This window comes from Somniosus microcephalus, chromosome 16, assembly GCF_052327205.1.
Source record: "Somniosus microcephalus isolate GS21.2 chromosome 16, FLI_Smic_1.0, whole genome shotgun sequence".
Taxonomy (NCBI): domain Eukaryota; kingdom Metazoa; phylum Chordata; class Chondrichthyes; order Squaliformes; family Somniosidae; genus Somniosus; species Somniosus microcephalus.
The window spans coordinates 2,950,135-2,963,116 of NC_141002.1; the positions used below are offsets into that span (position 1 = coordinate 2,950,135).

A 12,982-nucleotide genomic window follows, 5' to 3' on the forward strand; every position below is an offset into this window, starting at 1 on the left:
TAAAGTTGCCAGAAAAAGTAGCAAGCCTGAGGATTGGGAGCAGTTTAGAGTTCAGCAAAAAAGGACCAAGAGATTCATTAAGAGGGGAAAAATAGAGTACGAGAGTGAACTTGCAAGGAACATAAAAGCGGATTGTAAGCTTCTACAAGTATGTAAAAAGAAAAAGATTAGTGAAGACAAATGTAGGTCCCTTACAGTTAGAAACGGGAGAATTTATAATGGGCATAAGGTCCCACACAAGAGGTTAGCGTGCAAAATTAAAGCACATGGGATTGGGGGTAACATACTGGCATGGATTGAAAATTGGTTAACAGACAGGAAACAGAGTAGGAATAAATGGGGTTTTTTTCAGGGTACCGCAGGGATCAGTGCTTGGGCCCCAGCTATTCACAATATATATCAATGACTTGGATGAGGGAACCAAATGTAATATTTCCAAGTTTGCTGACGACACGAAACTAGGTGGGCTGGTGAGTTGTGAAGAGGATGCAAAGTGGCTTCAAGGCGATTTAGACAAGTTGAGTGAGTGGGTAAATATATGGCAGATGCAGTATAACGTGGATAAATGTGAAGTTATCCACTTCGGTAGGAAAAACAGAAAGGCAGAGTATTATTTAAATGGTGATAGATTGGGAAATGTTGATGTACAAAGGGACCTGGGTGTCCTTGTACACCAGTCACTGAAAGCAAACATGCAGGTGCAGCAAGCAGTTAGGAAGGCAAATGGCATGTTGGCCTTCATTGCAAGAGGATTTGAGTACAGGAGCAAGGATGTCTTACTACAGTTATACAGGGGTTTGGTGAGACCACACCTGGAGTACTGTGTGCAGTTTTGGTCTCCTTACCTAAGAAAGGATATACTTGCCATAGGGGGAATGCAGCGAAGGTTCACCAGACTGATTCCTGGGATGGCAGGACTGTCATAGAGTCATAGAGTTTTACAGCACAGAAAGAGGCCCTTCGGCCCATCGTGTCTGCGCCGCCCATCCATCCCTGTCCAGTCTAATCCCATTTTCCAGCATTTGGTCCATAGCCTTGTATGCAATGGCATTTCAAGTGCTCATCCAAATGCTTCTTGAATGTTGTGAGGGTTCCTGCCTCTACCACCCTTTCAGGCAGTGAGTTCCAGATTCCAACCACCCTCTGGGTGAAAAAGTTCCTCCTCAAATCCCCTCTAAATCTCCTGCCCCTTACCCTGAATCTATGCCCCCTTGTTATTGACCCCCCTACTAAGGGGAAAAGTTCCTCTTTATCTACCCTATCTATGCCCCTCATCATTTTGTACACCTCAATCAGGTCCTCCCTCAGCCTTCTTTGCTCCAAGGAAAACAACCCCAGCCTGTTTAGTCTTTCTTCATAGCTGAGGCGCTCCATCCCAGGTAACATCCTGGTGAATCTTCTCTGCACCCTCTCCAAAGCAATCACATCCTTCCTATAGTGAGGCGACCAGAACTGCACACAGTACTCCAGCTGTGTCCTCACCAGCGTTTTGTACAGCTCCATCATAACCTCCCTGCTCTTATATTCTATGCCTCGGCTAATGAAGGCAAGTATCCCATATGCCTTTTTAACCACCTTATCTACCTGTTCCGCTGCCTTCAGGGATCTATGTACATGTACACCAAGGTCCCTCTGACCCTCTGTACTCCCTAGGGTCCTACCACTCATTGTGTATTCCCTTGCCTTATTTGTCCATCCAAAATGCATCACCTCGCACTTTTCAGGGTTAAATTCCATTTGCCACTTTTCCGCCCATCTGACCAACCCGTTTATATTGTCCTGTAGCCTGAGGCTTTCCTCCTCGCAATTTACCACCCCACCAATTTTCGTGTCATCTGCGAACTTACTGATCATACCTTTTACATTCTCATCCAAATCATTTATGTAGATCACAAACAACAAGGGACCCAGCACCGATCCCTGAGGTACCCCACTGGACACAGGCTTCCAGTCACAAAAGCAACCTTCGACCATCACCCTCTGCCTCCTGCCACTCAGCCAGTTTAGGATCCAACGCGCCAAGGCACCCTGGATCCCATGGGCTCTTACCTTCTTGACCAGTCTCCTATGCGGGACTTTGTCAAAAGCTTTACTGAAGTCCATGTAAACCACATCCACAGCATTTCCCTCATCCACCCCCCTAGTCACCCCCTCAAAAAATTCAATCAGGTTTGTCAGACATGATTTACCCTTGACAAAGCCATGCTGACTATCCCTGATTAATCCTTGCCTCTCCAAGTGGAGACTAATTTTGTCCCTCAGAATTTTTCCCAATAATTTCCCTACCACAGATGTTAGGCTCACTGGCCTGTAATTCCCTGGTTTATCCCTGCTACCCTTCTTGTATAATGGTACTACATTAGCTGTTCTCCAGTCCTCTGGTACATCCCCTGTGGCCAGAGAGGTTCTGAAAATTTGTGTCCGAGCCCCTGCAATCTCCTCCTTTGCCTCCCACAGCAGCCTGGGATACATCTCGTCCGGGCCTGGGGATTTATCCACTTTTTGGCCTGCTAAAACCGCTAGCACCTCCTCCCTCTTGATGCTAATATGTTCAAGTATGTCACAGTCCCCTTGCCCGATTTCTATGTCTGCATCGTCTCTCTCCATAGTGAACACAGATGCAAAAAATTCATTTAAAACCCCGCCTACATCATCTGGCTCTACACACAGACTGCCACTTTGGTCCCTAATGGGCCCTACCCTTTCCCTGGTTATCCTCTTGCCTTTAATATACTTATAAAACATCTTAGGATTTTCCTTTATTTTGCTCGCCAGTGTTATTTCATGGCCCCTCCTCGCCCTCCTAATTTCTTTTTTTAAGTATGCCCCTGCACTTTTTATACTCCTCTAGGGCTTCTTCCGTCTTTAGTCTTTTGTAACTGCCAAAAGCCCCCCTTTTATTTCTAATGCATTTTTGTATATCCCTTGTCATCCAAGGTTCCCTTTGCTTGTTGGTCCCACCCTTGACCTTTACAGGAACATGTTGGCGTTGTACTCTCTCTATTTCCCTTCTGAAAGTCTCCCACTGTCTTGATGTGGATTTTCCTATAAGTAGCTGCTCCCAGTCCACTTTGGCCAGATCCCGCCTTATCATATTAAAATCGGCCTTCCCCCAATTTAGAACCCTTATTTCCAGGCCGTCTTTGTCTTTTTCCATGACCACCTTAAATCTCACCGAATTATGGTCACTGTCACCAAAATGCTCTCCTACTGACACTTCCACCACTTGCCCGGCTACATTCCCCAGAATTAGGTCCAGTATCGCCCCCTCTCTTGTAGGACTTTCTACATGTTGGCTCAAAAAGCTCTCCTGGATGCACTTTAAGAATTCTGCACCCTCTAAACCTTTCACACTCTGACTATCCCAATTAATATTGGGGAAGTTGAAATCCCCCACTATTATTACCCTATTATTTTCACACTTCTCTGAGATTTGCCTACATATCTGTTCCTCTATCTCCCCCTGACTGTTTGGGGGCCTATAGTACACTCCCAGCAAAGTGCTTGCCCCCTTTTTGTTTTTAAGTTCTACCCATATGGCCTCATTAGAGGAACCCGCTAATATATCATCCCTCCTTACAGCAGTAATTGACTCCTTAATTAATATTGCAACACCCCCTCCCCTTTTACACCCCCCTCTGTCTCGCCTGAAGATTCTATACCCCGGAATATTGAGCTGCCAGTCCTGACCCTCCCTCAACCATGTCTCCGTGATAACAACAATATCAACAACAACTTCAGTTCATCCACCTTATTTGCAAGACTCCTTGCATTAAAATAAATGCCTTCCAGCCCTGCCATATTCCCTTTTGCCTTCGCATATTTGCTCTGCCTTGTTTTTTTTCCTCTGTATTTGGCTGTAAATCACCCCCTGCTATAGCTCCACTCTGTACCCCATCCCCCTGCCAAGTTAGTTTAAACCCCCCCCAGCAGTGCTAGCAAACCTCCCCGCAAGGATATTGGTTCCCCTCTGGTTCAGGTGTAAACCGTCCGACTTGTACAAGTCCCACCTTTCCCAGAAGCAGACCCAGTGATCCAGGAAACTAAAGCCCTCCCCCCTGCACCATCCCTTTAGCCACGCATTCATCTGTCGTATGAGGAGAGATTGGGTCGACTAGGCCTGTATTCACTAGCGTTTAGAAGAATGAGAGGATCTTGTGAAAACGTATAAAATTCTGACAGGGCTAGACCGACTGGATGCAGGGAGGATGTTTCCCCTGCTGGGGGGTCTAGAACGAGGGGTCACAGTCTCAGGATACGGGGTAGGACATTTAGGACTAAGATGAGGAGAAATTTCTTCACTGAAGAGGGTGGTGAACCTGTGGAATTCTCTACCACAGACAGCTATGCAGGCCAAATCGCTGAATATATTTAAGAAGGAGAGACAGTAGATAGATTTCTAGACACAAAAGGCATCAAGGGGTATGGGGAGAGAGCGGGAATATGGTACTGAGGCAGAGGATCAGCCATGATCATACTAAATGGCGGAGCAGGCTCGAAGGACCGAATGGCCTACTCCTGCTCCTATTTACCTATGTTTCTATGTCCCTAGAGTGAGGCATGAACTGACTCAGAGGTTAGAGTGCTACTGAGTCACCTGCACACACAACCCCTGGGCACCCATGGAAACAGATGTTGACTCTGTAGTAAGTACTTATTCAGAAGCCACGTTTTACTTATTGAAAAGACAAGTTTAAACAACGTGGTCTCTGGAGTTGCTGTGTGATATGTCTGCCATTTCACTACAATTAGTGAAGGGGAGGTGCTAGATCCAAAGGATAAATTATGGATCATTTCCACTCGTCATTAAGGGCCAACCACTGATACTGGCATAGATAAGAGAAGGAAGGTGGTCTGCAACGGGTCTCGAAACAGACCAATCCCACTGACACACAACAAATGGACACATTCCAAGGCCTTGCATCACAGCAGTGCCTCTACTCCACTTTGTTAACTGAAATATAGCTGTCCAGGGCCCAGGAAGCTACCTCACTCTGCTGCCTTCTTCAGCTCCTAAGCTCTGCAGCCTCACAAAGCTTATGAGCGATACAAAAACAATCTGAACAGACATAGACACTCAATCATCCAGTCACCTACAAGGGCTAATCTTAGATGCGAGTTTTCAACAGACCCACTGGTTCAGTGGCACAGGTTAGCAATGAACAATTCTGAGCTGGATCAGATTCAGTTTCTCATCGAGGGGCAATGCCTGAAGTTGGCTGTTAACTGCAGTCTGTGGTCTGTATCAGCCCTTGTATTACTGTGTATTAGAGGCTGCTTTGATTAACCTCTTCCTGAATGGCAAAGTGCAAACTGGCCATTTATTTTAGCTCTACCAAGGGCAGAGGCACAACCAGTGACATCCGGCTCCTCACTAATGACAGTTTGAACATTCCATAGAAATCTGCAAGCAGCAGGTGGAGAGGTATTTTCCTCCCATGAAAGTGATCACAGAAGATCACAGAAACCTCACAGTGCAGATAGAGGCCATTTCGGCCCATCGAGCCTGCACCGACACATATCCCACCCTATCCCTGTAACCCCACGTATTTAATCCCCCTAACACTAAGGGTCAATTTTTATCATAGCCAATCAACCTAACCCGCACATCTTTGGACTGTGGGAGGAAACCGGAGCACCCGGAGGAAACCCACGCAAACACGGGGAGAATGTGCAAACTCCACACAGACTGTCACCCGAGGCCGGATTCGAACCCGGGTCCCTGGCGCTGTGAGGCAACAGTGCTAACCACTATGCCACCGTGTCAAGAGAGGGATGCTATTCCAGGTTTCTGAGGGTCTGAACATACAAGTTGCTGATCAATGTGGTCTTCAGCCAGCCAGATACAGAGGAGAAAGTAACAAAGATTAGGAATGTGACCAGGAGCAGTCACCTTTAGTACGGTGACGGTGATGTTGTGCAGTTTGTCAATATTCAGAATTGAAGGAGGTGACTAGAAGTTAGTAATCAGTAAACACTTCTTCACATGAAGGGTAGTAGAAATGTGGAACACTCGCCCCCAAAAGGCTGTAGACGCTGGGGGTCAACTGGAGCTTTAAAGACTGAGATTGAGAGATTTTTGTTAGGCAAGGGTATCAAGGGATATGGAGCTAAGGCAAGTAAATGGAGTTGAGATACAGATCAGCCATGATCTGACTGAATATTTCTATGTTTCTATAGATACAGGAAGGATGTTCCCGATGGCCGGGGAGTCCAGAACCAGGGGTCACAGTCTAAAGATAAGGGGGAGGCCATTTAGGACAGAAATGAGGAGGAATTTCTTCACCCAGAGAGTGGTGAACCTGTGGAATTCTCTACCACAGAAGGCAGTGGAGGCCAATTCATGAAATATATTCAAGAAGGAGTTAGATATATTTCTTAAGGCTAAAGGGATCAAGGGATATGGGGAGAAGGCAGGGACCGGGTACTGAGCTTGGATGATCAGCCATGATCTCATTAAATGGCAGAGCAAGCTCGAGGGGCTGAATAGCCTCCTCCTGCTCCTATGTGCAGCCACAGCTATCCACATTATTTTACAGCCTCGGCTTTATTCAGAAGATTACTTTCCTCTCTCAAAACCATAGCTGAACAGCTCCTCCATAAACTCAGACTCTAGTCAACGGGGAGTGAAGTGCGCAAACTCACTTATGCCAGATCAGAGGAACCTTGCGGAGCTCCAGGTCATCCCCAACACATATCTCCGGCTGTCTGAACATGGGCTCTGTCAAAGCCAAGTCCTCCCAGCAGCAGTCACTGGACAGTATTCAGGAGTGTGAACCCTGCCCGAGTCAGAGGTCACAGAGTGACCACTGACCTGGCTGACATCAGCTGACTCGAGGATGGAACCATCCCCTTCTGCCCAACTCAGAGTCACACTCTTGTTACTCCGATACCCGATGAGCAGGAGACAAGCTGCAAGTTTTCTGGTGGAAAGACTTTCTATCCAGCTCAGCTATGTCCTTGTGATCACAGAGATGAACCTGAGCTCCAGAGAGAAGAGCCCAGCCCGCCATCTACCTGAGCCCCAGAGAGAAGAGCCCAGCCCTCCATCCACCTGGGCCCCAGAGAGAAGAGCCCGGCCCCCCATCCACCTGGGCCCCAGAGAGAAGTGCCCCGCACTTCATCCACCTGAGGAACTGGAGAGAAGAGCCCAGCCCTCTATCCACCTGAGCCTGAGGGAGACGAGCCCAGCCCTCCATCCACCTGAGCCCCAGAGGGAAGAGCCCAGCCCTCCATCCACCTGAGCCTGAGGGAGACGAGCCCAGCCCTCCATCCACCTGAGCCGGAGAGAGAAGAGCCCAGCCCTCCATCCACCTGAGCCCCAGTGAGAAGAGCCCAGCCCTCCATCCACCTGAGCCTGAGAGAGAAGAGCCCAGCCCTCCATCCACCTGAGCCCCAGAGGGAAGAGCCCAGCCCTCCATCCACCTGAGGAACTGGAGAGAAGAGCCCAGCCCTCCATCCACCTGAGCCCCAGTGAGAAGAGCCCAGCCCTCCATCCACCTGAGCCTTAGAGAGAAGATCCCAGCCCTCCATCCACCTGAGCCTGAGAGAGAAGAGCCCAGCCCTCCATCCACCTGAGAGAAGAGCCCAGCCCTCCATCCACCTGAGCCCCAGTGAGACGAGCCCAGCCCTCCATCCACCTGAGCCCCAGAGAGAAAAGCCCAGCCCTCCATCCACCTGAGAGAAGAGCCCAGCCCTCCATCCACCTGAGCCCCAGTGAGACGAGCCCAGCCCTCCATCCACCTGAGCCCCAGTGAGAAAAGCCCAGCCCTCCATCCAACTGAGCCTGAGAGAGAAGAGCCCAGCCCTCCATCCACCTGAGCCCCAGTGAGAAGAGCCCAGCCCTCCATCCACCTGGGCCCCAGTGAGAAAAGCCCAGCCCTCCATCCACCTGAGCCTGAGAGAGACGAGCCCAGCCCTCCATCCACCTGAGCCTGAGAGAGACGAGCCCAGCCCTCCATCCACCTGAGCCCCAGTGAGAAGAGCCCAGCCCTCCATCCACCTGAGCCCGAGAGAGACGAGCCCAGCCCTCCATCTACCTGGGCCCCAGAGAGAAGAGCCCAGCCCTCCGTCCACCTGGGCCCCAGTGAGAAAAGCCCAGCCCTCCATCCACCTGAGCCCCAGTGAGAAGAGCCCAGCCCTCCATCCACCTGAGCCCCAGTGAGAAGAGCCCAGCCCTCCATCCACCTGAGCCCGAGAGAGACGAGCCCAGCCCTCCATCTACCCGAGGAACTGGAGCCCTGCATCCAAGTTGAACTGACAGTGGTTAGACACATTGTGCACTGCTGCCCTGGGCACTGATTTTTTAAGTTTTGCCCTGGTGATCTGTCTGTTGCCAACCATGATGTAGTGTGGTGCAGGATGTATAGCCCTCGTTGCCATCACTCTTTTCACTATACCTGTGGGAATGAGGAGTGTCTGTCCCTGCTGTAGTACACACTCGTAGCATCTGTCCACCTGGTCTCCGAAAAACATCTCACTCTGGTTGACAGAACCGCTCCAACTTTCATATAGTGCAAGATTGGTGCTGGTTGGCTTTATCAAGTAAAAGAGTTTTTCACCCTGCAAGGGAGAATATAATTGAGCTTTTTTGGCTTTAATATCAACCCCTCAATGAGAGGATCACTCAAGACCCTGAACCCCTCTGTGCCCACCGACCAGAACACTGGTCCCAACCCCTGTGCCCACCGACCAGAACACTGGTCCCAACCCGTGCCCACTGACCAGAACACTGGTCCCAACCCCTGTGCCCACCGACCAGAACACTGGTCCCAACCCGTGCCCACCGACCAGAACACTGGTCCCAACCCGTGCCCACCAACCAGAACACCGGTCCCAACCCCTGTGCCCACCGACCAGAACACCGGTCCCAACCCCTGTGCCCACCGACCAGAACACTGCTCCCAACACACAGCTATTGACACTTCCACTTGTTACCAGTGCCCTACAATCGAAAATAATAGCAAAATACTGCGGATGCTGGAAATCTGAAATAACAACAGAAAATGCTGGAAATACTCAGCAGGCCAGGCAGCATCCGTGGAGAGAGAAACAGAGTTAACCTTTCAGGTCTGGGACCCTTCGTTAACTCTGTTTCTCTCTCCACGGATGCTGCCTGGCCTGCTGAGTATTTCCAGCATTTTCTGTTGTTATTCCCTACAATCGAAATAGCCCTCATGTGAACTTGAACTTTTGGCAACACATTTTCCCCACCCCTTTTATCGTGTCCTGAGTCAGTACAAATCAGAAGCTTCCAAGTGAGTGCAAAATGGCTCATTGGTACTTTGCTGGAGGAAGGAGACAGTTCCGTCATTAGAAGCCTGGACATTCTGAGTGGGGGTGTTGTGGACCATATTGGGAGCAGTCGCGAGGGAAGAGTCCAGCCCTCCATCTATCGGAAAAGCCAGAGGGAAGAGCCCAGCCCTCCATCTACCCAAGCCCCAGAGATGGAACCCAGCTCTCCATCTACCCACAGAACCAGAGGGGTCATCTACCTGAGGAACCATCTCCCTGAGGAACCAGAGGGAACAGTCCGGCCCTCCATCCACCTGAGGAACCAGAGACGACTTCTGTACTATAAGATTCTATGAAATGGAGAGGGATTATCAGCCTGAATCATGATAATCTCTCAGGCACAGAGAGGCGGCACATCATACTGACCAACTGTGCTTCCCCCACCCCCCCTAAAGGTGCTGACTCTCTCCCCGCTCCCCTGAAGGTGCTGACCCTCTTCCCCACACCCCCTGCCCGGAAGGTGCTGACTCTCTCCCCCCTCCTGCCCTAAAGGTGCCGACTCTCGCTCCCCCCTCCTGCCCTAAATGTGCTCTCTCCCCCCTCCCCTGAAGGTGCTGACTCTCTTTCCCACCCTCCCCTGCCCTAAAGGTGCTGACTCTCTTCCCCCACCCCACTGCCCTGAAGGTGCTGACTCTCTCCCCCCCTCCCCGAAGGTGCTGACTTTCTTTCCCCCCTCCCCTGAAGGTGCCGACTCTCTTTCCCCCCCACTCTGCCCAGAAGGTGCTGACTCTCTCCCCCACTGAAGGTGCTGACTCTCTTCCATGTCCCTGCCCAGAAGGTGCTGACTCTCTTGCCCCCTACCCCACCCTGAAAGTGCTGACTCGCTCCCCCCCACCCTGAGGGTGCTGACTCTCTTCCCCCCCCCGCCCTGAAGGTGCTGACTCTCTCCCCCGCTGCCCTGAAGGTGTTGACTCTCTTTCCCCCCCGCCCTAAAAGGTGCTGACTCTCTCCCCCCGCTCCCCAAAGGTGCTGACTTTCTTTCCCCCCTCCCCTGAAGGTGCCGACTCTCTTTCCCCCCCACTCTGCCCAGAAGGTGCTGACTCTCTCCCCCACTGAAGGTGCTGACTCTCTTCCATGTCCCTGCCCAGAAGGTGCTGACTCTCTTGCCTCCTACCCCACCCTGAAAGTGCTGACTCGCTCCCCCCCACCCTGAGGGTGCTGACTCTCTTTCCCCCCCCCGCCCTGAAGGTGCTGACTCTCTCCCCCGCTGCCCTGAAGGTGTTGACTCTCTTTCCCCCCCGCCCTAAAAGGTGCTGACTCTCTCCCCCCGCTCCCCTGAAGTAGCTGACTCTCTCCCCCCTCCCCGAAGGTGCTGACTTTCTTTCCCCCCTCCCCTGAAGGTGCTGACAATCTCCCCCATCCCCTGAAGGTGCTGACTCTCTTTCCCCCCTCCCCTGAAGGTGCTCTCTCCCCCTCCCCTGAAGGTGCCAACTCTCTCCCCCCTGCCCTGAAGGTGCTGACTCTCTCCCCCCCTCCCCTGAAGGTGCTGACTCTCTTCCCCCCCCCACCCCGCCCTGAAGGTGCCGACTCTCTCCCCACTCCCCTGAAGGTGCTGACTCTCTCCCCCCCTCCCCTGAAGGTGCTGACTCTCTTCCCCCCCCCCCCCACCCCGCCCTGAAGGTGTCGACTCTCTCCCCACTCCCCTGAAGGTGCTGACTCTCTTCCCCCCTCCCCTGAAGGTGCTGACTCTCTTCCCCCCTCCCCTGAAGGTGCCGACTCTCTCCCCCCTCCCCTGAAGGTGCCGACTCTCTCCCCACTCCCCTGAAGGTGCTGATTCTCTCCCCCCTCCCCTGAAGGTGCCGATTCTCTCCCCCCTCCCCTGAAGGTGCTGATTCTCTCCCCCCTCCCCTGAAGGTGCTGATTCTCTCCCCCCTCCCCTGAAGGTGCTGATTCTCTCCCCCCTCCCCTGAAGGTGCTGATTCTTTCTCCCCCTGCCCCTGAAGGTGCCGACTCTCTCCCCCCTCCCCTGAAGGTGCCGACTCTCTCCCCCCTCCCCTGAAGGTGCCGACTCTCTCCCCACTCCCCTGAAGGTGCTGATTCTCTCCCCCCTCCCCTGAAGGTGCTGATTCTCTCCCCCCTCCCCTGAAGGTGCTGATTCTTTCTCCCCCTGCCCCTGAAGGTGCTGACTCTCTTTCCCCCCCCCCCCAATTGGCGCTGACGCTCTTCCCCCTCCCCTGAAGGTGCCGACTCTCTCCCCCCTGTCCTGAAGGTGCTGACTGTCTTCCCCCACCCCCCTGCCCTGAAGGTGCTGGCACTCTCGTCCCCCGTAGGTGCTGACCCTCTCCCCCCCTGCCCTGAAGGTGCTGACTCTCTCCCCCCTCCCCTGAAGGTGCTGACTCTCTTCCTCCCCCCTCCCCTGAAGGTGCTGAATCTCTCCCCCCTCCCTGAAGGTGCAGACTCTCTCCCCCTCCCCTGAAGGTGCTGACCCTCTCCCCCCCTGCCCTGAAGGTGCTGACTCTCTCCCCCCCTCCCCTGAAGGTGCTGACTCTCTTCCTCCCCCCTCCCCTGAAGGTGCTGAATCTCTCCCCCCTCCCCTGAAGGTGCAGACTCTCTCCCCCCTCCCCTGAAGGTGCGGACTCTCTCTCCCCTCCTCTGAAGGTGCGGACTCCCTCTCCCCCTCCCCTGAAGGTGCTGACACTCTCCCCCCTGCCTTGAAGGTGCTGACTCTCTTCCCTGAAGGTGCTGACTCTCTCCCCCCTCCCCCCCGAAGGTGCAGACTCTCTCCCCCCTCCCCCCCGAAGGTGCTGACTCTCTCCCCCCTCCCCTGAAGGTGCTGACTCTCTCCCCCTCCCCTGAAGGTGCTGACTCTCTGTTCCACCCCCCCTCCCCTGAAGGTGCTGACACACTTCCCCCCCCCCCCGCCCTGAAGGTGCTGTCTCTCTCTCTCCCCCTCCCCTGAAGGTGCTGACTCTCCTCCCCCCCCCCCCCCCTGAAGGTGCGGACTCTCTCTCCCCTCCTCTGAAGGTGCGGACTCCCTCTCCCCCCTTCCTGAAGGTGCTGACACTCTCCCCCCTGCCTTGAAGGTGCTGACTCTCTTCCCTGAAGGTGCTGACTCTCTCCCCCCTCCCCCCCGAAGGTGCAGACTCTCTCCCCCCTCCCCCCCGAAGGTGCTGACTCTCTCCCCCTCCCCTGAAGGTGCTGACTCTCTGTTCCACCCCCCCTCCCCTGAAGGTGCTGACACACTTCCCCCCCCCCCGCCCTGAAGGTGCTGTCTCTCTCTCTCCCCCTCCCCTGAAGGTGCTGACTCTCCTCCCCCCCCCCCCCCCCGAAGGTGCTGACACTCTCCCCGCTGCCCTGAAGGTGCTGACTCTCTCCCCCTCCCCTGAAGGTGCTGACTCTCTCTTTCCCCTCCCCTGAAGGTGCTGACTCTCTCTTTCCCCTCCCCTGAAGGTGCTGACTCTCTCTTTCCCCTCCCCTGAAGGTGCTGACTCTCTCTTCCACCCCCCCTCCCCTGAAGGTGCTGACACTCTCTTCCACCCCCCCTCCCCTGAAGGTGCTGACACTCTCTTCCACCCCCCCTCCCCTGAAGGTGCTGACACACTTCCCCCCCCCACCCCGCCCTGAAGGTGCTGTCTCTGTCTCCCCCTCCCCTGAAGGTGCCGACTCTCTTCCCCCCCCCCGAAGGTGCCGACTCTCTTCCCCCATCCCCCCGAAGGTGCCGACTCTCTCCCCCCTCCCCCGAAGGTGC

General features: G+C 53.6%; 1 protein-coding gene across 1 annotated transcript in view; it reads right to left on the reverse strand.

The window, feature by feature from the left end:
- Positions 1-12,982, reverse strand: part of LOC147105941 (lysine-specific demethylase 7B-like) — a 195,498-nt gene that overhangs the window by 165,894 nt on the left and 16,622 nt on the right. Inside the window, 1 exon segment of the mRNA XM_086009771.1 lies at positions 8,400-8,562. Coding sequence (XP_085865897.1) covers positions 8,400-8,562 — 163 coding nt within the window.